Source organism: Manis pentadactyla, chromosome 4 (genome assembly GCF_030020395.1).
Source record: "Manis pentadactyla isolate mManPen7 chromosome 4, mManPen7.hap1, whole genome shotgun sequence".
NCBI classification, from domain to species: domain Eukaryota; kingdom Metazoa; phylum Chordata; class Mammalia; order Pholidota; family Manidae; genus Manis; species Manis pentadactyla.
In genome coordinates, this window is record NC_080022.1 from 28,910,830 (window position 1) to 28,938,454 (window position 27,625).

At 50.0% G+C, this 27,625-nt stretch overlaps 1 protein-coding gene across 3 annotated transcripts in view; it reads right to left on the bottom strand.

The window, feature by feature from the left end:
• Window positions 1-3,417: 3,417 nt before the first annotated feature.
• EPHA10 (EPH receptor A10) overlaps window positions 3,418-27,625 on the bottom strand; it is a 51,479-nt gene continuing 27,271 nt past the window's right edge. The window contains exons 6-17 of one of the 3 annotated variants that reach the window (XM_036876575.2): window positions 19,627-19,760; window positions 16,854-17,025; window positions 12,556-12,664; window positions 10,064-10,125; window positions 9,827-9,952; window positions 8,642-8,827; window positions 8,132-8,193; window positions 7,699-7,902; window positions 7,258-7,407; window positions 6,816-7,009; window positions 6,035-6,190; window positions 3,418-5,938 (exon numbers count right to left, since the gene is read on the bottom strand). In XM_036876575.2, the coding sequence (XP_036732470.2) occupies window positions 5,824-5,938; window positions 6,035-6,190; window positions 6,816-7,009; window positions 7,258-7,407; window positions 7,699-7,902; window positions 8,132-8,193; window positions 8,642-8,827; window positions 9,827-9,952; window positions 10,064-10,125; window positions 12,556-12,664; window positions 16,854-17,025; window positions 19,627-19,760 (1,670 nt within the window). In that variant the 3' untranslated portion in view covers window positions 3,418-5,823. Of the gene's footprint in view, window positions 5,939-6,034; window positions 6,191-6,562; window positions 6,685-6,815; window positions 7,010-7,257; window positions 7,408-7,698; window positions 7,903-8,131; window positions 8,194-8,641; window positions 8,828-9,724; window positions 9,953-10,063; window positions 10,126-12,555; window positions 12,665-16,853; window positions 17,026-19,626; window positions 19,761-27,625 lie in introns of those variants that run through there. The other 2 variants (XR_008996970.1, XR_005022914.2) reach the window with 2 other exon arrangements.

Here is a 27,625-nt window from a genome sequence, read left to right on the forward strand (position 1 = left end):
CACTGAGCTCCCCACTTAATTGGGGGTCTGGAATCCAATTTGCTTTAGCAAACGTGTCCTCCCTTTACAGGATTAGACACCTTCCCAGCCCTGTATCATCCCCATGGGTATCACCTTACCTATTGAACAAGTCTACTCTCCCCAGCTCCCTTCCTGCCATCTGTAACCTACACTTTCTGTCTTCTGCACTTTGCCATCATCTTTCCCTTAGTTGATATTAGGGTCTATGTAGTTGGCGTTTTCTGACCCTTGACTGATGGATATGGTGGAGGATATAACATACCCTTGGCACCAAGATACCAGGAAGAGCCCAGGCCCCATGTGTAAGTTTTCAGGGCCACAGACATGTGGCATGTCACAATATGCCAGGAGCCGTCAGGGTAGAGGTAGATGACACCCCTTCAGGTCAGACGCAAATGTCTCACTAGCAAACCTGCTTGTCTCAGCTTTTTCAACAGTATCCCAGCTGATGGTCAAAAATGAGTGTGGTGCTAGGGTGGGGAGAAGGGGCAAATGTAGTCTAACTGGGAGGGGACAGGAAAACAGGTTTGGTTTTGGTTTTTTGTTTCTGTTAAACTTACACAAGCAGTCCTGGTCAAAACATATTCCTTGGGGCAAGGCTTGGAATATCCATAGTCTGCTCACAAGATGCTGGCAGGCTTTATGAGGTCATGCGTGAACCCAAACAGGTTCTGACTTCTCTCTGTTGCCCCAAGACCCCAGGGAGCCCAGCTACTAAAATGAGGTGGGGCATATACTGAGGCGACTAGCAGGGTTTTTTCCAGATATTGGCAGACACTTGAGCTTAAATGGCAAAGGGTACAAAGATATTTAGAGGGGGTGCTATACGGTGAGTTTTACTCAAGTCCTGAGCAGTGTGATAGCGGTGCTGTTAGGAGCTGCTCCAGAACTCGGTCACTGGTTAGTAAGGGCAGTGAATGCACTACCTGGCTGTCCCCTGTGGGTCTTCTCACACCTCCCCAAGGACGAGGTCAGGCAGCAGCCCACGGGGCTCCCACACCGCCTAGGATTTATCCCTACTGCGGTGCCTTTTATGCTTTTAACGGACTCCTGTCTCAGGCAGTGAGGTCTTTACCTTCTCTGTCTTCCACATAGGAGGGTCTGGGTACATGTTCACTGGATAAGCAAATACTCTGTCAACCTGGTCCGTGGCCTCACCATCCAGAGACGTTCATTTCTATCCCCAACCATGTACTGTAAAGCTCCCTAATGTCTCACACCTTAATAACATTTAGTGGCCGCTCATTGTGTGCCAGGTACTGTGTTAAGTGTTGGTGGAGGTCCCCGTCACCTGGTTGCGTGCCTCTAGGGGCAGACCAGCAGGGCAACCCTGCTGACATCTCCAACCCACTCATTCACTCCTGCCCAGGACCTAACGAAACTGGGGGACAGAAGGAAGAACCTGCTTGAATCGGTGCCATCTGGCTTCTCCTGCAGGTCTGCCTGCCACAAGAAAGGGGTACCCTGGTGGGCTCCCCATCATGCAGAAAATAGGGTGGAGGAGCTTGGCCCTTGCAGGGGAGGCTTGTGGCTGTCTAGCTCAGCCTGGCACTGGGTGGGTCTAATTCAGGGAAATGGTGGGAAATGCACTTTGTCCCCAACATACCACATCTCACTTACCAAAAATGTGCAGTTCACATGTTAACATCTCAAATTGGGAAGCATCATCCCATCTGATGGCATGACATAGTTTAATTGACTGTAATGTTTCTCAGGGGTACAACTTGGACTGGATGGCATGTTAGATCTGAAGAAACATGGTAAGCAACACTCACCAGTCAGCCTTATCAAAGAACTGGTATCCTGATCTCCATCTGGCCCAGTGATCAGGACTCAATTGCTTCTGAGCACAGGGCAGGAGGAAACTGGTGTTATGTATTGCCACCCTTGCCCCCTAGTCCCCAGTGCTACGTGATTCCCACAGCCTGGTCTAAGAGGATACATAAGACCTTCTCTAGGCTATGAACATGAACAGCCTGGGTCGGGAGAGCAGAAGCACTTGCAAGCCGAGAAAAGCAAGGGCTCACATGGTATCAGTGTGTGCACGTGTGTGTGTACGCACGCGCGTACACGTGAGCACTCAGGCAGTCCTCCAGCACTCAGCTGACAACCGCATTCTGCCCTGATCCCTCTCTTATCCCACCTTCCTCCCTTCGCAGCGTCCCTGAAAAGATTCCTAAACTCCACTCCTCAATCTTCTTATCTGGCTTCTGCCGCTGCCCCACAACTAAGGGGCTGAATTGTGTCCCCTCAAAATTCATGTTGAAGTCCTAATGGCCAGAACTTCAGAAGTGGGAGACGGAGTCTTTACAGAGGCAATCGAGTTAAAATGAGTTCTTTAGGATGGGCCCTAACCCAGTATAGCTGGTGTGCTTCCAAAAAGGGGAAATCTGGACATAGAAACACGCATAGAGGGGAGATGGTGTAAAGAGACACAGGGAGAAGACGGCCACCTACAAGCCAAGGAGAGACACTGGAACAGAGCCTTCCCTAAGGAGGAACCGACTCTGCTGACACCTTGATCTCAGGCTTCTGGCCTCGATCAGTGGGACAATGAACGCCCTGGTTTAAGCCCTGCAGCTTGTGGTTGTTACAGCAGCCCTAGGGAACAAACACAGTCACCAGTAACAGCTGACTGGACAGCCACTCTTCCACCCACTTCCCACCTGGCTGCTCTGTATTTAATATCAAAACCTGCCCCTCCTTTGGCTCCACGGCATGACCCCTTCCTGGCTTCTCTCTGCTGCTCCCTCAGGTTCCGCCTCTTCATCCAGCTGCTTCCCAGGGTCCGAGTTTCCCCACCGCATCCCTCTCCTCCACGGGCCAGCGCAGGGTGACTTCCTTCTCACTGTGGCTTCAACCCCCACCTAGGAACCAGTGGCCCTCAAAGCTGTCTCTAGCCCGTATCTGCGCCAAATTCCAGACCCAGTATCTGCCTGCCTCCTACACCTCTGCCTGTATGTCCACCAGCTCTCAAACACACGTCCAAAATGAGCTCGTCACTTCCTGCCCTCCCCCCACATCCCTATGCACCCCGCTGCCCCTCCCCACCGGGTCCATCTCAGGGACTGGCACAACCACCCGAGTGCTGCCTGTTTGGGGAAGCCTTCCTTGGTTTACTGCTCCCAAAACCGGGTAACACCCTTCTCTACACTCCCAGGCCACCCAGAGCTCACCTCCATGGTAGCCCTGATCATGCCGTCCTGTCATCTTTTTCAGAAATGTGTCCCCCATAGACTGGGAGGTCTTTCTTGGCAGGGGCTAAATGATTCATCTCTGCACAGGCAGACCTCAGACACACACTCTGGAGAACACCTGTGGTGGGCTGGGGGTGGCTGCAACCCTCCCACACAAGCTCTTAATGGTTAAGCAATTGTCGCTGAAAGAGGCACCATATCACAGACAAGTTTTTATTATTTTGTCTTGCATATAGAACCCAAGAAATATAAAAACATCTCCAGGATTAGTCAAAGGAACCACCTCCCTGACTGGCCCCTTCCCTTCTGGGTGGGCTCAGATGGGTGCTAGAGGGTTGCAGACCACCTCTCTGTCCAGTGAACAAGTTCCATATAAAAATAGATCTGTAGAGGGCTCACAGAGAACCATCAGCCTGCATTATGCTGGCACCTGTGCAGGGCTGTGGCCTGGGACCCCTCAGGATTCTGGGACCTCACTCCTCAGGGGAGGGAAGATCTACCCTGGACACCGAAGTCCTAGCAATACAGCCAGGGGGACCCTCTGCAGAACAGCTGGGGGAGGGGAGGGGACTTTGACCTTTAGAGAATGATTGATATAGCCGGAGATGGGAATGAGGCTCCCTCCACCCAACATGGGACAGCGGTCCCCACCCCATGTCCTCTCTGGGCTTTCTGGGGGCAGAGGGCAGAGCCTAGAGGGCACCTGGCATGGGACCCCCCAGCCCTGTCAAAGGTGGAAGCAATGTCTCAGTCCTCCTAGGACCCCCAAAGCCACTGAGTGGGGGCAGGTCTCAGGAGATGGGAGAGCGGGGGAGGGGGTGCTCCAAGGACAGAAGAGCCACCGCTCGCAGGGCCAGGCCAAAGGCACCGCTGTGGGGATACCCCACCACAGGTGCCCCAGAGGGGCACTGCGCCACCCAGACTGCAGGGTCCTCCTCATGCCAGCCTCTCTGCCTGAACTCCTCCTGTTCTAGGCCCTCCATCTTGCCTGTGGAAAATTCAACCCACCCTAAGGAAGGACACCCCCACCCCCTTCAAGGCCCTGTGCAATTTCCACCTAAGCCTCTCAATCCAGGAAGCCTCTCCAGACACCCCTGCACATACGCAAATGAAGAGTGTCCACCTGCCTGTCCCTGACCTGCCCACAGACCCCGAGGTCTCCCTGGGGCCTGGGGCCTCCGGAAGGCACCTGGTAGGACTTGGCAGCTCCTGAGCTCACCTCCGCACCTAGTCTGAGCCTTCCAAGGGCCGGTTCTACACCTCACGCACCACTTTCCACTGCCCTGGTCTCCTCCCCGCCCACCCCACCCACACACAGCCACCCCGAGTGGGCATACGCCAGGGGTGGCCTGCACAAACTCAGCCCCGTGGTCCTCTCCAGACCCAGCCACCCTCCTGCCGCCCTGTGAGAGCCCCGCCTCACATCACCCGCAGCGCGGGACAGCCCTCCTGGATAAGGAACGTGGAGTCAGCTCAGCACAACCTTGTCTGCTGGCGCCCCACAGAAACCAAAGGGAGAAGGAGCAACAGGGGAGGCTGGGTGGGGCCCAGGGGGTGGGGCGTGCAAGAGGGGTCACCTCAGAGGACCCCGGGGCTGCCTCAGGGAAGAGGGCTGGTAGCACAGGGTAGGCCCAGGGACTCACTCTCCAGAGCCAAGTCGGCACACAGGTTCTGACCCCAGCTCTGACCCTGAATCCTCACTGGCCTTGATTTTCCCTCTCTGCACAGTGAGGGTTGGGCCAGCCTGTCAGAGCGTTCCCTCTCGGAAGGTCTCTTCTTCACCATCCCCCAAGGCCGGAGTGGAAAGTTCTTGGGGTCCCCGGGGAGAAAACAGCTCACCTCACACTCTTCCCAGATGTCCCGGCCAGTGGATTTATAAAAGAAATGCCAAGGGAGGCCTGGTTGGACCTCAGGGGAGCACCAGGACCTTGAACGGCCTCCCCAGGACACTCCTCCTCCCCCTGGACTGTCAGCCCAAGGGCAGGGGAGGCAGAAATCAGCTCCTGAGTTCAGGGCCCTCAGGGTCCAGCCCCTGAGCTCAGCACTACCCTGCTGCCCGGGGCCTCAGAATCACTGTCCTGACAGCGCCGAGCCCAAGAACAGGGACATGAGCACCCTGCTTCTCCAGGGCCCATAACGAGGGGCTGCTGGGAGGCTGTGGTCACTGCAGGGCTCATCTTAGCCCTGCAGCGACCTGTGCTGCCAACTGGCCACAGGGTCTGTGGGAGAGTGTGGCCCCAGACTCCAGTGGGTGTGGAAGACAGAAGGGCACGAACCAGGCGATTTAAAGCTATTATCATCCGTTCCCGCTCCTGCCCACCTTGGTCTCTGAGGCCCTGAGTTTCCTCCCGCTGTGATCTCAGGGGGCCCCCCCAGGATCTGAATCTTCTTCCAGGTAGACTGAGTCAGCCAAGGGGTTTAGACTGGGGAGAATGGAAGGAGTAGGCAGTGAGATGGGGGGGAAACTGTGGCCCTAAGCAAACTCTGGGCCCACGTGGAGAAGGAGAGTGTGCACGGTCGCACAGGTGAAGTGCAGCTCGCCAAGGTCCGCGTCAGGGCCGGGGTCTGGCCTCCCCCGGGGATCCTGGCCTGGATGAACGGCCGCTCACACCTGCACGCCCTGGCCCTGCAGCTGGAGTACTCGTGCCCGCAGGGCGCTGATTCCACTGAGAAGGGCCTCCTGGTGTTCTGCTGACGAGATGCCCAGGCCCATCAGCTCCCTGTGAAGAAGGCTGGTCAGACACAGCCACCTCAGCCTCCACTCCCGCTCTCCCTCCCCTGCCAGGGAAGTCTGGACCCAGGCCCCTCAGACTCACTGGGCAGCCATGGCAGCCACGGCCTCCAGGCTTCCATAGCCAGCGGCGGCAAAGCTGTCCTTGTACCGGCCCAGGTCCAGGGCGTCCAGCCACGCACCCACAGAGCCAAAGGAGGGGAAGGTAGAGAAGGCACGGTCCGCCAGGGGGGTCGGGGGCCTGGGAGCAGAGGAGCTGTGGTCAGCTGACGGCAGGGATCTGGTGCCCTGTCCCGTCACTCTCCGGAGGAAGCCAGCTGTGAAAGGACAGAGGGGGCCAGCCGAGCCCCAGGGCAGACGTGGCTCACACGGGGTGCTTGGCATTCTCAGAGCACGTGAGGATTTCAAGATACCCAGGCAGCCTAGAGCAGGTTTCACCTGAGACAGCTAAAGATATTGGGAGTATGTGGAACAGTCTGGGGTTGGGAAATACTTAGTAGTTTGGGAGGGACCTATATTTGCAACAACTAATACTAATTTCACTTATTTTATTTATTGGAACTACAAATTTGTTAAAACTATTACCACATATATTTATCTAGTCAGTGGTCACCTGGGGTATATGGGGCAAAATCCAGGACAAGTTGAAGAGGCCAAGACAGGTGAGAGGTTCCACGTGTCTAAGGCAGGCAGGAGTATCAGCTCTGCCTGGGGCAATGGATTAAGCGGTCATACCTGGGCAGGTGGGGGGACACTTGTACTTGAGATATGTGGGGAGGCCATTCATGGAGGGGTGAGAGGTTGGCTGGGTCTGCATGGCTGGGGATAGATGGGAATGTACCTGTGGGGAGTGAAGGCAGCTGTACCTGGGAGAGGTGGTCGTGGCGCACTTTGGGGGTTCTGGGTCCTGCACCATCTTGCTCAGGATGCTGTGGATCTGGGAGAACCTGGGCCGCTCACCTGGGTCCTTCTGCCAGCAGTCAAGCATGAGTCGGTGCAGTGGGGAGGGGCAGTTTCTGGGGGGCGGCAGCCGGAAGCCATCCTCCACTGCCTTGATCACCTGGGCCATGCGGGTGGTGGGCAGACAGGAGGCTTTAGGTCCCCCCAGTGCACACACACACACACACACACACTCCATCCCAAGGAAGACTCGGGTGGTGGCCAGGCAGGACTGGAAGCAAGTAGACAGTGAAGAGGGACCTGAGGTTAAGAGGTCAAGGGTCAGCAGGCAGAGGTCAAGGAGCTGGGGCCTATGGTCAGAGGGTAACAGGATCAGAAGGCAAGGAGCTGGAGCCACAGGTCACTCACGTCTTGGCCAGACATGTCCCAGTAGGGCCGCTCCCCAAAGGCCATCACCTCCCACATGAGGACCCCAAAGCTCCACACGTCACTGGCAGAGCTGAAGTGGCCAAACTGAAGTGTCTCGGGGGCAGCCCACAGCGCTGGGCTGCGGCCACTCTGTGGGAGGGGAGGCAGGTCAGGGGCAGGAAGGGACTCGGGCACACCCGGGGTTCCCGACCCCACGGAGACACAGACCCAGACCCGTTCTCCCAGCTGCATGTCCGGGGAAGGCACACAAGCTGAGCACAGGGTGATGCCACACTGGCATTTACTCAGGCCCAACTGGGGGTGGGCAGGGTTGGGCGTGACCCTGACCCGGCAGGGGAGGGGCGGGAGTGGAGATGGGGCCTCTGGTGCAACCTGACCAGAAAGGGGGCAGGCAGGCTTGCAGGGGAAGGGGGTCCTCACCATGGTGTGGTAGACAGCCTCTGCCCGGTCCCGGGGCCCCCGCCCAAAGCCAGAGATCTTACAGACGAGGCCACTGCTGACCAGTACACGGCGGGCCGCCAGGCCCCGGTGAACGTAGCCCATCTCTGACAGATACTTCATGGCCGATGCCAGCCCGGGCAGCAGCCCCATCAGCTGCCCAGCCACCAGCTGGCCTTCGTGCCACTGTAGGAGGAGACCGAGGCTGGGACTGCACACCAACTCTCTGATGCTGTGTGACCCCAGGGAAGTCACCTGGCCCTTTCTGGGCTTCAGTTTACCCTGTGCCCTACCAGGTCAGCCTGGCCAATGGGCACCTGTTTAGAAAATGATGCCAATTGCATGTTCCACCAAAGAAAAAAGTGAAGGATGAATACCATTGTTACCAGCTCCCCCTGGGGCCCAAGCCACTCACCCTGAGGAAGCCATCCAGGGCACCATGGCTCATATACTCGGTGACAATCATCAAGGTGCTTCCTGTACCCAGGGATGGGGAACACACGCTAAGTTGCCTGCTGCCCTCTGTGTGCTCCCCCAACCTGGGCTCCAGCCTGGCCAAGACTGCTAGAAACAAGCTTCCCCAATCTTGCCACCCTGATGCCCAGTCCAGGATCCTCTATGCCAAAGAACAAAGGAGGAGATGTCTTTAGGAGGACAAAGGCCAAGGTCAGGAGCTGCAACAAGTCTGCTAAGAAAGATCACCCAGGTCCAAGCAGAGTACCCCACACAGTATCACCGTAAGTCAGAAAGTTCATCCAGGGTCAGAGGGGCCATCCTGAACCAGTGAAAGAAAGCTGAGGCCTTCTCTCCACACTGGGCAGCTGGGGGTTCCCCCTCATGGCTGAGGAAGAGCCTGGGGGCACAGGAACACTCCCCTCCTGCCCTGTCATGCCCACCCCTGTACGTGTGCGGCACTGAGCCCTACCTCGGGTGACGACACCCTCCAGCCGCACCACATGGCTGTGGTCAAACTGGCCCAGGGTGAGGGCTTCTGCCAGGAAGCTGAGCTTCTGTGAGTCAGAGCAGCCATCCCTCAGTGTGTGTATGGCCACGGGGAGCTCCTGGCGGCCAGGGAGCTGCAGGCAACCACAGCACAGCTCCCCAAATCGCCCTATGGGGAAATAGCACCTCAGAAAGTCCCCTGGAGCCCATCCCCAGCCCCCTGCCAAACTGGTAGCATAAGTGAGGAGAAGGCATCTTCTCCACAGGCCATTTCCGGCCCAGGACTCACAGCTCCTCAGTTTAAATTCCAGTAAACTAGCACTAGCAAGGTGACGTGGGCTTTATCTCTTTCCCTCTCCTGGCGTCAGTCTTCTTCTCTGTGAAATGGGGGCTCCTCCTCAGTGGGAGATTTCAATGCCTGCCTCAGCAGGAGATTTCAAAGCCTCAAAGAAAGGACAGTACATGACAGGGTTTGGAAGACTATTAAAACCCTGTGTGTGTGACCCAGGAAGGATGACGATGGTGTCTATCCGGCCACACCGCCCCTTTCTGGCTTCTGTCCAGCTTGTCTGGAGACAGTGCCAGGGGAGAGCACCTGGCTCTGGTAAACGAGGCTGCTTCCTCTCAGCACAGTGTTTGTAGACAGGAAGGAAGGAAGCCAGGAGACTGACCATCAGAGGGCCAGCACCCAAGGCCTGAGGGAAGTCCCTGCATCAGCTCTGTATGAGGCAAATATTATACCCATTTCACGGATGAGAAACTGAGGCTCAGAGCAGAAGATGGATGTGCCCCTGGTCACACAGCGGTCAGTGGTAGGGCCACAACTAGAACTCAGGTAGGTCTGGCCCTACTGCCCATGCAGGCCTGGGACTGAACTTTTGCCAGTGGTAGTCTGCAGAGGCCAGTTCTGAAAGGGCCTAAATGGACAGATTTCAGTGACCGTGGGGGCAGAAGGCAGTGGCAGACTCCTCTGCCATCCCTTTCCCTGCAACTTGGTGGGCAGAAATCTGGCTAGGTGTGGTGGGGCTTCCTGCACAGGGTGGGGCTTGGGTGGGGGTGGGCTTACAAGGCAGAGGTGGGGTGGGTGGAGGCGAGGCTCCTGGAGAGGGAGGAGATTGGGTGGGTGTGGGGCTCCAGCCCGACTAGGCTCTGGAGGTGCCCGGCTTGCCTGCTCCAAGGCTCTTCTCCAGTGTGACGCTTTTTGCATCCAGCTCCTTGGCAAACAGATGCACAGCCTGCATCGGATCTCCACAACTCTGGGGGTCCACGAACGTGCGGCGTGTGGGGACTTTGACTGGTGAAGAGAGAAAGAGATAGGCCTGAGGAAAGGGGCCTCCAAGGCTGGGGAGTACGGGTTATGCAATGGCAGTGAAAAAGGTTGGGAAGCGGCTGGGTGACAACTCACAGTGGAAATACAGCTCCTCCTCCTCGTGGGCGTCCCGGCCCCCTTTGCCATAACTGCAAGGCCTGGGGAGATACACAGTCATTCTTTGACCCAGGCTGCTCCAGACCTTCCCATCTCACCAGTACCCAGGGCTACAGCTCCTTGTCCCTTTGAAAGGACAAGGTCTGCATCCCAGGGGAGGGACTACTTGTCCAGCTCTGAAAACTTTTCCCCACATTGCACGTAAAACCCTGGCCCCACACTATTCCTAGGTATTCCTGCCGAAGGAGCAGGAACCCATTACTACTTACAGCGTCCCCCTCTTCCCCACATCATAGCTAACATTTACTGAGCGCTTACTAAGCGCTTTGCCACAGTGTTATCACACGGGGCTGTCTTTATCCCAATTTTATTAAAGAGGAAATCAAGCCACACAGTCCCACAGCTACTGAGTGGAGGAGGGGGAAAGCCAGACTGTGGGGTCAGGCTCCAGAGCCCATGCTGTTAACCACCCGCTGTGACCACTGCTTCCTATGGGACAGCGGGTCCCCCCTTTCCCATCCATATCAAAACACAGTCCCTCCTCCTTGAGCCTTCACAGAACCTGTCTCCCCACATCCACTCTTTCTTTCCTTGGTTCTGGTGATAATCACCACCTCCAACTTCCCTTCTTTTTCTCTTTGATTTCTTTGATGGTTCTTTTGTGGTCTCCTCTGTGGCTTCTTTCTCCCCCACCTAATCTCTAAATGTTGGGGTTCCTTAGACTTGTTCCTAGTCACACTTCTCTGGCTCTGTCCTCTGCAAGGACAGGGGTCTATAGGGCCCGAGAAGAACTGGATTCAGCATCTGATTGACGGCCAGGTCCGTGTCAGGAGATGAGAGAGGGAGGTGGAGGTGGAGCACAAGAGAAGGCCCTTGGGAATGATGCCAAAGAACTGAGAGACCAGGGGTGGGACAGGTTGTCCAATGGCTACTAGGTGAAGTCACCTAGCGTGGTGACAGGACTTCCATGAATGAGGGGAACACCAGGAGAGGCGGACATAGAAGAACGGGGCAAAGCTGAGTGGATGGAGGAGCGGCAGAGAACATCAGAGGCTTCCACCAGATGACATCCTCAGGGAGAAGCTGGGTGGGCCGGAAGGGACTGGAGAGAGAATGTGGAGGTAAGGAGACCACAGAACAGAGCAGGCACTGCAGAGACTGGGAGAGGAGGTGACAGACAGGGAGATGTCAGTCTGTCAAGGGGGGACGTACGCACTGAAGAGGTCCACCTCTATGCCTGGGGACACCAGATGAGCTGACTCTCACCTCTTCAGTGCCTTTGGATTTTAAGCAGGTTTTGAAGGCCCCCCACCACCGCCCACCTCACCATCCCCCTAGCCTACTCTGCCTGCCCAGTGCTTCTGTCTCTAAGGAAATCCTGGGCAGCTGCTCCTGGCCTGCAGAGTCCTGCCCGGAGAGGTGCCCCTTACTCCCTTGTCTCCGCTTTCCTCCTTCTGCCTCCCTGAGCCCCTCAGCCCACAGCCAGAACAAGATGCTCGCAGGTCCTGTCCATTCCTGCCTCTCCCACAGGTCCAGCAAATGGACCTTAGGCATGAGACAGAGCTCGCTACTCTTGTCCTGCCTTCCTGACTCACCTGGCCCAGGCAGAGCTGCCTCCCAGACCTGCAGGACAATGCCTGCTCCTCCTCTGCCACTTACAGCGCCTCATTCCAGGCCAAGCAAACAGGCCGTGCCAGATGGATGTTCACTGTCCCTCTAGCCCACAGGCAGTTGCGGGATGCTGAGATGTGCTGAGCTGTGGCTCCCTGGCCAGCCCATTTCTCTCTTCTGCTCCTGCCACCCAGCCCATTTCAGCCCCTCAGGTCTGATCTCAGTCCCAGCTGGGTACCTCTACATGTAGCAGAGTGTGGCCGTGGGGAGAAGGGGGAAATATATGCCATGAGGTCTCTCCTGTGTGCAAAAGGACTGGAATCTTCGCTGAGCCAGATTCAAGCCCCACACCTTTCCCTCTCCTCACCTCCCCTTTCTCTCCCCACTGTCCTGCAAGCTTCCTTCTGTTGGGTTGGGGATTTCTGGCTTCCACTCCCTGTTTTCCCCCTCCCATACACATACACACAGCACAATTTCTGCCTTTCTTCCCTTTGCCTGTGTTCAAGGGCCTCAAGATCCCTTGAGGGCACGGGCTGGGGGCCTCTGAGCACCTCAGGAGAATCCTAATCACACTGGAACAGCTGGAGCTTGATTCCACCCTCAGTGACTCCTTCTGACATTTAATGAGTTAAGGAGCTAAATCCCCGCCATCCCAGAGCGGCTGAGCTAGTGGCCTGCTGGCTGCCTCCTGCGTGGTGTGTGGGGGAGGGGCCGGGACCATCCTAGCCATTCTGGACCTACAGCATGGTGTGCTTACACGTGCAAATCAGCATGTGTACAAACGCAGGTACAGATATAAGTGCTCGTGGACACATATTAATGTGCACAGGGATACGACCCATCAGGGGTCAGCCACCTACCTCTTCCAAATGGCCAGCACGCTCATCACGGAGCCCAGGACGAGGAGGGCTGAGATGGTCACCACAGTGACAACAACTGCAGGGCTCTGATCCCTGGAACCCAAGGCAGCTGGGAGGAAAACCACAAGGTTGAGGCAGGCACAGGCCCAGAGGCCCCAGGACAGACTGCTGTCCTCACCCCCCAGCAGAGTTTCGACAGCTGCCTTGCACTCAGCCCTGCCTCCACAGTGGTGTGTGGAGCCTCCTGCTCTTGTGGGCGGTGGGTGGAGGGCGTCCGACGCAGCCCACCTCTGAGAGAGGAGTGGGGGTCCAGACAGGCAGGTCTGGGCCTCCCTTCTGCCTTTCAGATGGGCACAGAGAGACTCAAGGCAGCTCTGCAGGGGGAACAGCCTCCCATCTGACCATTTGCCACCAACAACAAGAGCTAACATTTAATTCACACTTACTCCAGTCAAGACACTGTGTCATGCAGCTTAACTAAATGGGCCTATCTCATCATTACAACAGGCCAGTAAGGTGTTCTTGTCTCTACTGTATAGCTAAGGAAACTGACATGGAGCAAAGTTGTGTAATTTGCCCAAGGTCGCACAGCTAATAAATGATGAACCTAAGATTTGAACCTGATTCCGAATCCTCTGCTTTGAACTACTTCCCCAAAGGAGGAGCATAGAGGAACTGACTCTCAGAACCATCTATCTATCCATCCAACCAACATGTTTTCCAGGCTGGCACTAGCAATGGGGAGACAACAATGAATGAGCTAGAATCCCTATCCTGGAGGAGTATACAGACCAGTGAAGGAAAGAGAAACAAAATTTTAACTGTAGAATGAAAAAAGAAACAGAGAAATGTGCAGAGCTGAGCAGAGGCATGATAAATGATTCCTAATGCCAGTGTGAAGGCATCACACAAGAGGTGTCGTCTAACCTGGAATGGAAGATTGGAAGCATTTTTGATGATGCTTAGATACATGTGCTAGGTCTGGAAAACGGCAAGTCATGCATGTGGCTGGAAAACGACTGCAGGGTGACAGAGTGGCCAGATATGAAGCTGGAGGGAAGGAGGACGAAGGGAACTGGGGTGGGGGAAGTGGAATCAGGATGGCTTGAATGCTAGGCCAAGGAGTGTGAACTTTATCCTCAGGGAGACAGCTAGAGTTCCTGCCTCCGGGAAAGGAGCGATGGTGTCCACTGGGTGGGGAGCAGGGATGGAGAGGAGATGCTGGAGACTGGTGAAGCTATGGGGCAACTATTGAGAACAGGGAAAGTGCTGCACAGCCAAAGATTGAACTGAGTTTAGAAAAACACACATCTGCAGGTAGCCTTGGTGTGGGACAGAGGAGGATGGCCCAGTTCTGGGGACACACAGGGTGGACAGCGCACGACACCCAGGGGATGAGGCCTGGCAGGGCTGAGGAGCACTGCTGCTGGGAAAGCCTGCAGTGGCTGGGTAGAAATGGATGTGGGGTCAGAGGGGCGCAGAGAGCCAGGGAGATGAGGTCAAGCCGAGAGCTATCATTAGGATGCCACAGAGCAAGTGAGGAGGGACAGAAGAGGAAGGGAGAGTCAACAAGGCCAGGGTCATAGAGGGGATTTCAGAGCCTATGGTCACAGAGGTGAGGAACAGGGTTCAGAGTCATGCTGGGGCAGAGGAAGGGTACAGTTGCCCAGGCCTGTTTGAAATGAAACAGTCCATGAATGTCAGTCATGAAACCATAAAACTCTTAGAAGAAAACATAGGCAAAAAATCTCTTGATTATAAACATGAGCAACTTTTTCCCAAACACATTTCCTTCGGCAAGGGAAACAAAATAAAAAATGAACAAGTGGGACTACATCAAACTAAAAAGCTTCTGTACAGCAAAAGACACCATCAGCAGAACAAAAAGGCATCCTGCAGTATGGGAGAATATATTTGTAAATGACTCATCTGATAAGGGGTTAACATCAAAAATATATAAAGAACTCATAAACCTCAGCACCCAAAAAACAAATAACCTGATCAAAAAATGGGCAGAGGACCTGAAAAGACACTTCTCCGAAGAAGAAATACAAATGGCCAACAGGCACATGAAAAGATGTTCCACACAGCTAATCATCAGGGAAATGTAAATTAAAACCACAATGAAATATAGCCTCAAACCAGTTAGAATAGCCACTATCTGAAAGATAAGATATAACAAATGCCGGCGAGGGTGCAGAGAAAGGGGAACCCTCTTACACTGTTGGTGGGACTGTAAATTGGTGCAACCGCTGTGGAAAGCAGTATGGAGGCTCCTCAAAAAACGAAAAACAGAAATACCACTTGACCCAGTAATTTCACTCCTAGGAATTTACCTGAAGAAAACAAAATCCCTGATTCGAGAAGACACATACACCTCTATATTTATCACTGCATTGTTTGCAATACCCAAGATATGGAAGCAACCTAAGTGTCCATCAATAGATGAACGGATAAAGAAGATGTGGTACATATATCACAGTGGAACACTATTCAGCATAATAAGAAAAGAAATCCTGCCATTTGCAACTACATGGATGGAGCTAGAGGGTATTATGCTCAGTGAAATAAGCCAGGCGGAGAAAGATAAGTACCAAATGATTTCCCTCATTTGTGGAGTATAAAAACAAAGCAAAACAGAAGGAACAAAACAGCATCAGACTCATAGACTAGCGGTTACCAAGGGGGAGGGCAGTGGGTGAGGGCAGGAGGAAGGGAAGGGGACTGCTGAACCACTGTGGTGTACATTTGATAAAAGAAAAAAAAAAAGGAAAGAAACAGTCCATGTGTTCATGTGGAAATAGACATGGAGATAGGGCAGCTGTGGTAGTGGCCACTGAGATGCCCCTCCTGGATCCCTCACCTACTGGAATTCCCCTTGAGTGCAGACTAGACATAATGACTTCCTTCTAATGAACAGAATATGGTAAAAGTGATGGGATGTCACTTCCAAGATGAGGCTACAAGAAACTTGGAGTGGGCTTCTGTCTTAGGCACTACCTCACTCACTCATGGTCTCTGAAGGAACAGAGTTGCTAAGTTATATATAAGTAGCTCAAGGGAAAAGCCCAGGAGTCAAAGAACTGAGTGCCTCCAGCAAACAGCCAGCAAGAATCCAAGAGGGAAGCAGGTTCTCCCCCAGCTAGGCCTTGAGGTGAGCACAGACTCAAAGAACATAGCCTGGGGAGAGACCCTGAGCCAAAAGCACTTAGCTAACACACCCGTATGCTGCCTTACAAACACCGTGAGATAGCAAATGTTTGCTGTTTTCAGTTGCTATGCTTTGGGGTAGTTTGTTATGCAGCAATAGATAACTAATACAGGGTGAAGCATGATCCTTCGTTGTCATCCTGATTTGGGAATCACAGCTCACTGGAAAAAGTGCTCAGCAGATTGGAAGGCATATTCCCCCTTGGCCAGAGCCATAGCAAAGGAGGCTGGGAATCTGAGCAATGTCTACAAACTGAGAAGCACCGAATGAATGGAAATCATCAGCCCTTTTCAGCTAACAGGCCCTGCCTCTGCCACACTCACTCCACCCAACCCATGAGCCTGTGTTCAGATGGCTTCCTCTACCCTAAAATGCCTTTCCTGCCCATCTCCACACACTCACATGTTCCCTGGCCCTCAGGACAGAACACTAATCTCCTCTTGCCAGCACCTAGCTATGTCTGGCACACATGGGCATTCGAGCAAGAAGTACAATCTCTCTTCCCAGAACTCAAACTCCTTCAACATTTTATCTCCACTTCCCTTTGGGCTCAGAGCTCTTCCTATCTTGGATTAGGCTCATGTAGCAGGTGGGAAAGAATTATCATCTTGACAGCTGGTGCCAGAATGCCTCTTAGGGGGAGTTGCCTTTATCCAGGAAAATACTTTTATGAGCTGCTCAGGATAGACAGAAGTGAGATCTTGAGGGCTGGGTTAGCAGCAGGCAATACAACAAAAGAGAAAGCTAAACTGCTCTGCTCCATGTCACTAAAAGGAATCTGAGGGTGAGTGGGGAGAAGAGGAACCAGGGGAGGGAAATTGAGAGGAGGGGCTAACACAATACCATGCAGAAGCTCGAGCTTCTCCACGGACAGGCACCCAATCCCATTCATGTCGCTGAACAGAGACTAGTTCATGCTTTCCAAATTCATTAATGAATTTAGGCTGTAATTAATCTCTTCGGCAGGCTCCCTTAATTGCACAGATACACACCCCCAGCCCTGCCCCCCACCTAATTTGTCTCCCAGCCCAGCCCAATGCTGGGCTTTCTCTGCCTAGGTGCCTCTCCGCTGGCACACATCACTTACCCTCCCCCAGGGTCTGCACTTCAATGCTGGGATGGAAGTTCTGGGTGTCCCAGAAGGGCCCTGGGAAAGCGGCCCGGATCTGAAAGACGTAGCGTGTAGCAGGCTTCAGGTTGGTGACAGTGACTGCAGGCGCCCCTGTCTTCACCGTGGAATAGGTCTGCTCGCTCTGACCCTGGGGAAGGACTGAGAAGTGAGACCCAGACCCACACTCCTGGGAAAGGAGCAGGGTGGTGGGAGAAGTACCCTTAGTGAGCAGGGGCTGCGTGGAAGAACCTGACTCCAGGCATCTCAGGGAGTCCACAGGTTTCTCCCAGAGGATCCATAACCCTTTTCTCCACCACAAGTTCCCACCCTCATTTTGGGGTATTCATGGCTGAGAACAGCTCCACCTCCAAGTAAGAAAACCTTTAGAGAAGGTGCTTAGTCCTCCATCTTGGGGATGGAGGGATGATGGATATGAGGGCCTGGCAGTTCAGAGGGGGAGCTGGGCCTGGTGCCTCAGAGGAAGAGCAAGAAAATGGGCCCTGACACCTGCCCAGCTCTTGTCAGCTCACAAAGCTGTTCCTTCCCCTTGTCATCTGATTCCACAATGTCCTGCAAGGCTCTGATTCACAGGAAGCGGCCGAAGCCCCCAGTGGAGAGTGGGGACAGCAATAGCTGTCACTGAGCCAGGGCCTGCTCACTGCCAACTGCTGCTCTAGCCCCTTTCGAAGCCCAGCTTCCTTCAATGCTCACACAGCATTCCTGCCTCCTTTTATGCTGAGGGTCACATCAAGGGAGGGTCAGGGGGATATCTCCTCAATTCCTCAGGGCCCATGCTCTGGGCTCTGCACATCACACGGTCCCCAGCACACCTAGTAATGGCTGTACTGGAGACTCTGCCGCCACTTCATCTCTGCCTACAACTCCTTTGTTAGAGCCCCTGCACACCCATGGCTCTCATTTCCTCAGTCGTGGTGTTCGGGAACTGGGCCAGACTCTGGCCCAAGCTGGGTCAATCAGGATCTCCCCTGGGCACCTGAATGACTCACTGAAAGACAGTGAGGCAATGGCTGCAGGACCTATCGGCTGGGGCATGGGGTACATGAGGGCTGGGGAGGCTGGGGAGCAGGGAAGGTGCAAGGCCACCAACCTCAGCAGCTGTGATGTGCTAAGTAAGAGCAACAAGCCCTCCTGCGGAGAGACTGAACTGTGCAGAGAGAAGCGGAGATGCAGAGCACTGTGGCTCCAGCAATACTTCTGGTTACTGGGTTCCATGAGATATTCCTGAAGCCTTTCAAATATAGCCTCTTTTTTTACTTTCTTCTCTTTTCAAGGGTTTTAGTTCCCAGCAAATACACACCCCCTAAGGGCCTGGGAGCCTCCACCTTGCTCAGCTTTGGGACTTTATCTACTTGCTGATCCCCAAGTGTCAGGTCAGTGACAACTGCAACTACCGCATGCCTAGCTCCTTCCCAGTGCCGCTCACTGATGTCCCCTAAACATCAGGGCTCCTCAGAACCCTGTCCAGGCAGCTCTGCTCACTCACATCCCCCTCCTAGGTCAGCTCTTCTGCTTTCCTGGCTTCAGCTACCGGCTCTATGCTGAAGGCCCCTCTCTCTCTTTCTCCAGCAGGTCTCTCCTGTGAGCCAAAGACCTGCAAGTCCATCTGATGTCCTATGGGCTCCTTGACTGCTTCATGGGCAAAACCAAGCTCACCATCAAACCCCTACCCTGCTCCCTCAGGTCAGTGACTCTCCGCCACAGTCAGTGGTGCTCCATCCTCTAGGTCACCCAGCAGTGACTCAGAACTCACTCCTTTTGCCTGTTCAACACCCCCCTTTCCACCCCACCAACTCACAGCTCTCAGCAGACTTCTAGAATTCAAAACCTTTTATCTGATTCAGCAAACAAGTATCCTGAGTCACTAAGAAGTGAGTGAAGTTCTGATACATGAAGTGCTACGGTTGAATTCACTTTTAATGAATAAAATTTCCACAGGTGGGAAACATTTTAACAGGAGATTACACTTCAGATTTAAAGACAATAAATTTATGGGGAAAAGGGATAGTGGATTGGGATGTAACTCCATTTGTCAAATCATGGTTCAACTGCAACTGTACAGCAGTTTAGTTCAACTGCAACTGTACCCCAAAAAGCTGCAAAGCAAAAGTATCCACCCTATGAAAATCAATTGGCAACGTGGAGTTTACAATTAGGAGCACTGCATATTTTTTATTATGCATAAGGGATGTGTTACACATCCTTTATATCAGTAAAAGTAAAGTAATAATTCATATAGTTCACTGTTCTGGAGAGCTGGTTGTTAAACATTTACCAGCACACCACGGAGCCCCAGCACACCATCTGACCTACCAATGTGCTCCCGCCCTCATACATTTTTGTAAAATTTGAAACAATATATTTCTGCATTCCTTTTCTTAAAACAGTTTGCAAAGTATGTATGTGATCCAGCCACACAGAATTTGGATCAGCCCCCTGAGAAAGCTCTTTGCCAACTGTCCCTGCTAGGCAGAAGTAGTGAAACTGGAGATGAGGACATGAAGAACGGAGGCCTCCTGGGGTAAAGGGGGAAGAGTGGCGGCATCATTGGTGTGGAGGGACCAGAAGAACCTCAAGCCTGGGGGCCTGTTAGGTGGCTGGTGGGTGTGTTTAGAAAGAAAATATGAAGGACGTTTGATGGGAAAATGTGAAGAAAAGGAAGCAAGGCAGGCGACAGGGGCTGACCACAGCCAGGAACACAACCGCAGGTCTCTCTCAGACCCCGACTCACCTTCTCATAGTATCGGATCTCATACTCCGTGCGGTTGGCCTCTGGTGCTCCAGCAGGGATGGGTTCCCGCCACGAAAGGGACACACTCTGGGGTTCCACTCGGTCCCTGCGGATCTCATCCTCCTCCCAGGGCGCTGGAAGTAAGCAATGCAGAGTTCTCCACCGGTATCCAATGGTGGGGCAGGGCCAGGGGGCTGGAAGGGCAGGGCATGGTGGGTGGGCGGGACTGGGGCGGGACTGTGGAAGTCAGAGCTTGGCCAAACGGCCATGGGCGGAGCAAGAGCCTCCTGAGGGGCGGGGCCCGAGGGGTTGCATCTAGAGGAAAGGGAGGCGGGTCGCACCCCACAGCTCTCAGCTTTCATGGATCCTAGGCGGAAAAGCTTCAACCTGCCACTTGCCTACTCCCTGCCCTCCAGTTTAGCTCATGGTGGCTGGTTCTAATCCTCCAGGCTCTTTCTATGCTTTCTGTGATTTGGAGACACTAGAGAGCATAGGAGGCAGGAAGACAGACTACTTAACTACTCTAGTGGTTTGGTCAAGAGGTAATATACTCAGCAAACTAGGAATAGAAAGAAACTCCTTCAACATAATAAAATCCATATATGAAAAGCCCAAAGCTAAAATCATACTCGATGATGAAAAAACTGAAAACTTTCCCTTGAAAGTCAGGACCAAGGCTAGTAATGTCCACTCTTGCCGTATCTATTCAATACAGTACTAGAAGTCCTAGCCAGAGCAATTAGGTAAGAAAAAGAAATGAAAGGCATTCAGATTGGAAAAGAATAAGTAAAATCATCTCTGTTCACAGATGACATAATCTTCTATGTAGAAAACCTTAAGGATTCCACACACACACAAAAAAAAAACAATTTTAGAACTAAATAATGAATACAGCAGAGTTGCAGGATATAAAATGAACACACAAAAATCAGTTGTGTATCTACACACTACAATGAACACTCTGAAAAGGAAATTAAGAAAATAATTCCATTTAAAATAACATCAAAAAGATAAAATACTTAGGAATAAACCTAACCAAGGAGGCAAAAAAGACCTTCACACTGAAAACTAAAAAACATTGCTGAAAGAAATTAAAGAAAACCCAAATGAAAAGATATTCACGTTTATGGAGCAAAGGACTTAACATTATTAAAATGTCTGTACTACTCAGAGTGATTTGCAGATTCAATGCAAAACCCCAATGGCACTTTCTGCAGAAATAGAAAAACTGTCCTAAAATTCATACAGAATCTCAAAGGACCGTGAACAGGCAAAAACGATCTTGAGAGAGAAAATCAAAGCTGGAAGCCTCACACTTTTTGACATCAAAACATCACAAAGTTGTAGCAATTAAAACAGTATGGTAAAGAAATATACCTGATAAGGAGTTGATATCTGATAAGGAGTTGATATCCAGAATATATAAAGAACTCTTACAACCAACCAAAAAAAAAAAAAAAAAACCCCTACAAACAACCTGATTTTAAAATGGGCAGAGGACTTCAACAGACCATTTCCCAAAGAAGATATAGAAATGGCCAATAAGACACTAACAAATGGAAACTCATCTCATCCTCTTGGCTAGGAATAATTAATATTGTCAAAATGGCCATCCTGCCTAAAGCAATCTGCAGATTCAATGCAATCCCTATCAAAATACCAACAGCATTCTTCAACGAACTGGAACAAATAGTTTTAAAATTCATATGGAACCACAAAAGACCCCTAATAGCCAAAGCAATCCTGAGAAGGAAGAATAAAGCTGGGGGGATTGCACTACCCAACTTCCAGCTCTACTACAAAGCCACAGTAATCAAGACAATTTGGTACTGGCACAAGAACAGACCCACAGACCAGTGGAACAGAATAGAGAGTCCAGATATTAATCCAAACATATTTGGTCAATTAATATATGATAAAGGAGCCATGGACATACAATGGGGAAATGACAGCCTCTTCAACAGCTGGTGTTGGCAAAACTGGACAGCTACATGTAAGAGAATGAAACTGGATCATTGTCTAACCCCATACACAAAAGTAAATTCAAAATGGATCAAAGACCTGAATGTAAGTCATGAAACCATAAAACTCTTAGAAAAAAACATAGGCAGAAATCTCTTAGACATAAACATGAGCGACTTGTTCATGAACATATCTCCCCGGGCAAGGAGAACAAAAGCAAAAATGAACAAGTGGGACTACATCAAACTGAAAAGCTTCTGTACAGCAAAGGACACCACCAATAGAACAAAAAGGCATCCTACAGTATGGGAGAATATATTCATAAATGACAGATCCGATAAAGGGTTGACATCAAAAATATATAAAGCTCATGCACCTCAACAAACAAAAAGCAAATAATCCAATCAAAAAATGGTCAGAGGAGCTGAACAGACAGTTCTTCAAAGAAGAAATTCAGATGGCCAACAGACACATGAAAAGATGCTCCACATCACTAGTCATCAGAGAAATGCAAATTAAAACCACAATGAGATATCACTTCACACCAGTAAGGATGGCCACCATCCAAAAGACAAACAACAACAAATGTTGGCGAAGATGTGGAGAAAGAGGAATCCTCCTACATTGCTGGTGGGAATGTAAATTTGTTCAAACATTGTGGAAAGTATGGAGGTTCCTCAAAAAACTAAAAGTAGAAATACCATTTGACCCAGGAATTCCACTCCTAGGAATTTACCCTAAGAATGCAGCAACCCAGTTTGAAAAAGACATATGCACCCCTATGTTTATCGCAGCACTATTCACAATAGCCAAGAATGGAAGCAACCTAAGTGTCCATCAGTAGATGAATGGATAAAGAAGATGTGGTACATATACACAGTGGAATATTATTCAGCCATAAGAAGTAAACAAATCCTACCAAAAAAAAGACATATGCACCCCTATGTTTATCGCAGCACTATTCACAATAGCCAAGAATGGAAGCAACCTAAGTGTCCATCAGTAGATGAATGGATAAAGAAGATGTGGTACATATACACAGTGGAATATTATTCAGCCATAAGAAGTAAACAAATCCTACCATTTGCACCAACATGGACCGAGCTAGAGGGTAGTGTGCTCAGTGAAATAAGCCAGGTGGAGAAAGACAAGTATCAAATGATTTCACTTGTCTGTGGAGTATAACAACAAAGAAAAAAACTGAAGGAGCAAAACAGCAGAAGACTCACAGAACCCAAGAATGGACTAACAGTTACCAAAGGGAAAGGGACTGGGGAGGAGGGGTGGGAAGGGAGGGATAAGTGGGGAGAAAAAAGAAAGGGGGCATTATGATTAGCATGTATAATGGCAGGGGGCACAAGGAGGGCTGTACAACACAGAGAAGACAAGTAGTGATTCTACAACATCTTACTACGCTGATGGACAGTGACTGTAATGGGGTATGTGGGGGAACTTGGTGATGGGGGGAGTCTAGTAAACATAATGTTCCTCATGTAATTGTAGATTAATGATACAAAAAAAACCCAAAAACAAATGGCCAATAAACACATCAAGGGATGCTCAATACCACCAATCATCAGGGAATTGCAAGACAAAACCATGAGATATCACTGCTCACCCATAAGGATGGCCACTGCCAAAAAGAAAGATTAAATTAGAAAATGACAAATGTTGATAAGAATATGGAGCAATTGAAGCCCCTGTGCAATGTTGGTGGGAATATAAATTGGTGCAGCCACTATGAAAAACATGTAAGTTCTTTAAAAAATTAAAAATAGAACTACCCAATTACTCAGGAACCCCACTACTGGGTATTTATCTCAAAGAAATGAAATCACTGTCTCGAAGAGCTATCTGTACTCCACGTTAACTGCAGCATTCTTTACAATAGCCAAGATATGGAGACAATCTTGGTATCTGAGTAGACGAATGGGTAAAGAGAAGACTATATATATTATATATATAAAATCCTGCCATTAGCAAAAACACAGATAAATCTGGAAGGCATTAAGCTAAGTGAAATAACACAAAGAAAAATACTACATGATCTTACTTATATGTGGAATCTAAAAAAACCAAGCTCAGAAACAGAGTAGATTGGTGATAACAAGGGCCATGAGTGGAGGAAATGGGAGATGCTGGTCAAAGGGAACAAACCTCCAGTTACAAGATTAGGGGACCTAGTGTACAGCATGGTGTATAGTGAACAATGCCGTATTGTACTCTTGAAAGTTGCGGAGATCTTAAATGTTCTCACCACACATGCGCACACACACACACACACCAAAGGTAACTATGTGAAGTAATGGATGTGTTAACTAACCTTCTCATGGTAATCGTTTCACAATCTATACCTATACCAAATCATCACATTGCACACCTTAAACTTACACACAGTTATATATCAATAAAACTTGTGGGGTGGACAAAATACGACAGAGACATACAATGGAATATTTTAAAAAAGGAAAACCTGTTACATGCTACAGTGTGGATGAACTTTGAGGATATTATGCTAAGCGGAATAAGCCATCCCCAAAAAGACAAGCACTGCATGATTCCACTTATTTGAAGTCTCTAAAGTAATCAAACTGTTAGAAACAGAAAGTAGAATGGTAGTTGCCAAGGGCCGGGGGGTTGAGGTGGGAAGAGGAGTTCTTATTATTGTAGAGCTTGAGTTTTACAAGATGAAAAAGTTCTAGAGATCTTTTGCACAATAAAGTGTCTGTAGTTAATACTACTATACTATACACTTACAAATGGTTAAGATGGTAAAGTTTATGTTATATATATTTTGCCATGATAAAAATATATTGTTGCCTGGGTCACACAACCCAAAGCAATTAAATCATAACCCCTGTGTGGTAGGACTCAGGCATTACTATCTTTTGTTAAAGCTTCTCAGTGATTCCAATGTGCAGACAACTTTGAGAACCGCTGATCTACATTATATCAGATTCACAGCAGGAAAGCCAAAAAAAAAAAAAAAAGGTAATAATGCCTGAGCTAAGGTGGAGACCACTAGGTTACCAGGAGGAAAGATCATGGCCTCATTTTCAGTGTGCTGAACAGAGGAGTTTCCAAAAGAAGATGGTAGAAAGGAAGCTGGATATGTGGTTCCAGGGCTTATGAAAGGTGTCTGGGAGGGAGTTGGAGATCCAAGAGCCATCGGAGGGTGACTGGATGAAACTGCCCAGGAGAATGCACAGAAAGGAAGAAGGAAAAGCTGCTAGGGAATAAGCCCAAGAAATAATGAAACTTAAGAGGCAGACAAAGGAAGAGGAGCTTGAAAAGGACGAACCAGAGAGATAGGAGGAAAATTAGGAACAAATGACATCACAGAAGCCCAGGGAAGGGAACATTAAGAAGGTTCCTTCCTGATTCTTCCAGGTTATAAGCCATTGTTCCATGAGCAAGAGCCTCAGTTTCCTCAGGGAAACAATAATTACTCCATTAGGCTTCTGTGAGAATTTTATGAAGTGATATATATGAAGAGCTTAGCACAATACCTGATGCAGAGCAAGCATTCAATGCAACCCATCAAAGGAGCCGGGGGTTCACAGCAGCAAAGCCAAAAAAAAGCAGTGCCATATGCTAAGAAGAGGCAGGGTAAGGAGACAATTCAAAGTGCCCTCTGGCTTTACCAATGTGGTGGTTCCTGGGGACTTCCGGGATTGAGGGGAAGTAAGTATTAGGCAGTGATGGGCCAAGGAAGTAGAGAAAGGGCGCGTGTAGATCACTCTTTGAAACTGTGTGAACATGGCTTCCAGTTTTAAATGGTAACCACCTAGCGTCCCCCACCCCCAGTCTCTCCCACATTCTGATTAACATATAAAGATACAGAAGGAGCTGAAAACCCACATCACTACAAACTAGTCATGAAAACTGATTGTCAGAATGGAGGGGGAGTAGAGAGGCATATTTCCACCTATGATAAAGCCAGTGGAACTAGATCAAAAAAGTGCAATTGTAGTGACCCCTGGGCTATGCTGCCCACAGAGTGACATTGCCTCCCATGCTAAAAATAACTTGAAAGGGGCTTTATCCTCCCTCCCACTGTCTGGCCCTTAAAAAAAGCAAGGTCTTTGTCAACTGGACAATGCACAGGCATCATTCTCCTGTACAGCTGCTTTGGAGGAAAAGCTTTCTTCCCATCCCCCAGGGGTGCCCTCAGCCTAAATCCACTTGGAGATGGCAGCTCCCGGAGAAGACGTGGGCACAACAGGAGAGCAGTAATATGCATCTTAGGAGGTGACACAGTCCATTGTAGATACAGATGGAGGGCAGAGATAGGAAGGGCTAGAAATGTCACTTTTTTGAACTAAGTTTGTTGAGAGCATCAGATGGCCAGAATATAGGGAGGTAGGAGAAGGTTCCATGTCAGTCCCATGGAGATATATTAGATGAAAGTCTGATAAATCCTGAGAATGGTGCTAAAAAATGAGCCCAAGCACCCACTCTCCCACTGTAGATTTGTGATGAGATTCAGCCAGCAGCCAAGAGGGACCGAGAGTACAGAGACACTGCTGGAAACCTATGTGACAGCTATGTTCCCCTTCCCTGACGGCTGAGTCCAATCTTTGATTCAGGGTCTATTGTCTCCCTCCAAATGCCTCAGGTTAATTCTGACTGTTCTAAGCCATCTGTGTGTACTCATTCACTTTGCCAATGACTGGTTTAGGGTTAGGTTTATAATGTAGTTCTGGCCAACAAAAGAAGAAATCAGCTAATGAGAGGAGGAATTCTAAGAATGGCTTCTTGCTCTCAAAAAGATACCTATGAGGAGAAAAACAGTTCTTTCCTGCTCTGGATAGTAAGCATGCAATGTCTGGAGCTGCTGCATCCAAGGTGCCACTATACGGAAGCCAGCCTATGTGATGAAGATGCCAGAGTGGAGAGACAGAAAGAATGTGGGTGCTTGAGGACACTGTAGAAGTACCAAATTACCAAACTCTAACTCTACTCTTCTTTGATAGGCTAAGAAACCATTCTAGTGAAATCTCCGTTGGATTGTGATTTATTGTTACTTGGGCCAAAAGCCTCACAAACCAGCCTAATGGACAATTCACACATCTTAGGTTTTCTGGCAAACACCAGCTATTCCCATGTTAGAACAAGTAAACAGAAAACACCAAGAAATTGGGCATATGAGAAAATATTTCAGAATAAGCAAGCAGGAAAATTATTCTGAAGACTCAGGAGAAGCAGATCTTTAAGTGATTTAGTATAACAGTCAGAGGGACAAGTAAGGAGCCTGACATATTCCAGAATATGAAAGAAAACAGCCTCCAGAAAACAGAAGCAGAAGGCCATGAAGAGAGGACAGGTGAGAAGAAAAAGAAATGAGATAAAAGCGGAGAAGATGAGAACGGCTTGTGGAGAACCTAGAAGTGCATCAGCAAAATCGAAGCAGTTAAGTGAATATTCATTGCAAATATAAGCAATTTTAATAAAATTACAAGCAGTATGGGAAACTTAAACCCCTCTGTCTTTGGAACATCAAGTAGACAATAAGAAGGAAATAGAATAAATATGTATGGAGGGGAGGAGAACTATAGTACAAAAATAATATACATTACTTTAAAGTAGCCATGGGATAGTTAAATATTTACCATATCTTAGACCAGACAGAAAACCTCAATAGTTACTTTAAAAAGTAAAAATTGTACAGATCTCTTTCTTTAACCATGGAGCAGTAAAATCAGAAACAAAAAGATAAACAAAATAAAGCAAGTCATCCAGAAATTAAAACCCATTCTCTAAGATAATTTTAGTCAAAACTACAATACCAGAAGAGAACATAGGTATAAACCTTCATGACCTTGAATTAGGCAATGGTTTCTTAAACATGATACCAAAAGCACAAACAACCAAAGAAAAAACAGATAACCTGGATTTAATCAAAATTAAAAATTTTGAGCTTCAAAGGATACTACTCAAAAAAGTGAAAGGCACAGGTAGTTGCTAGAGGTGGGATTAGAGAGTAGGCAAAATGGGTTAAGGGGGGTCAAAGGGCACAAACTCCCTGTTGAAAACT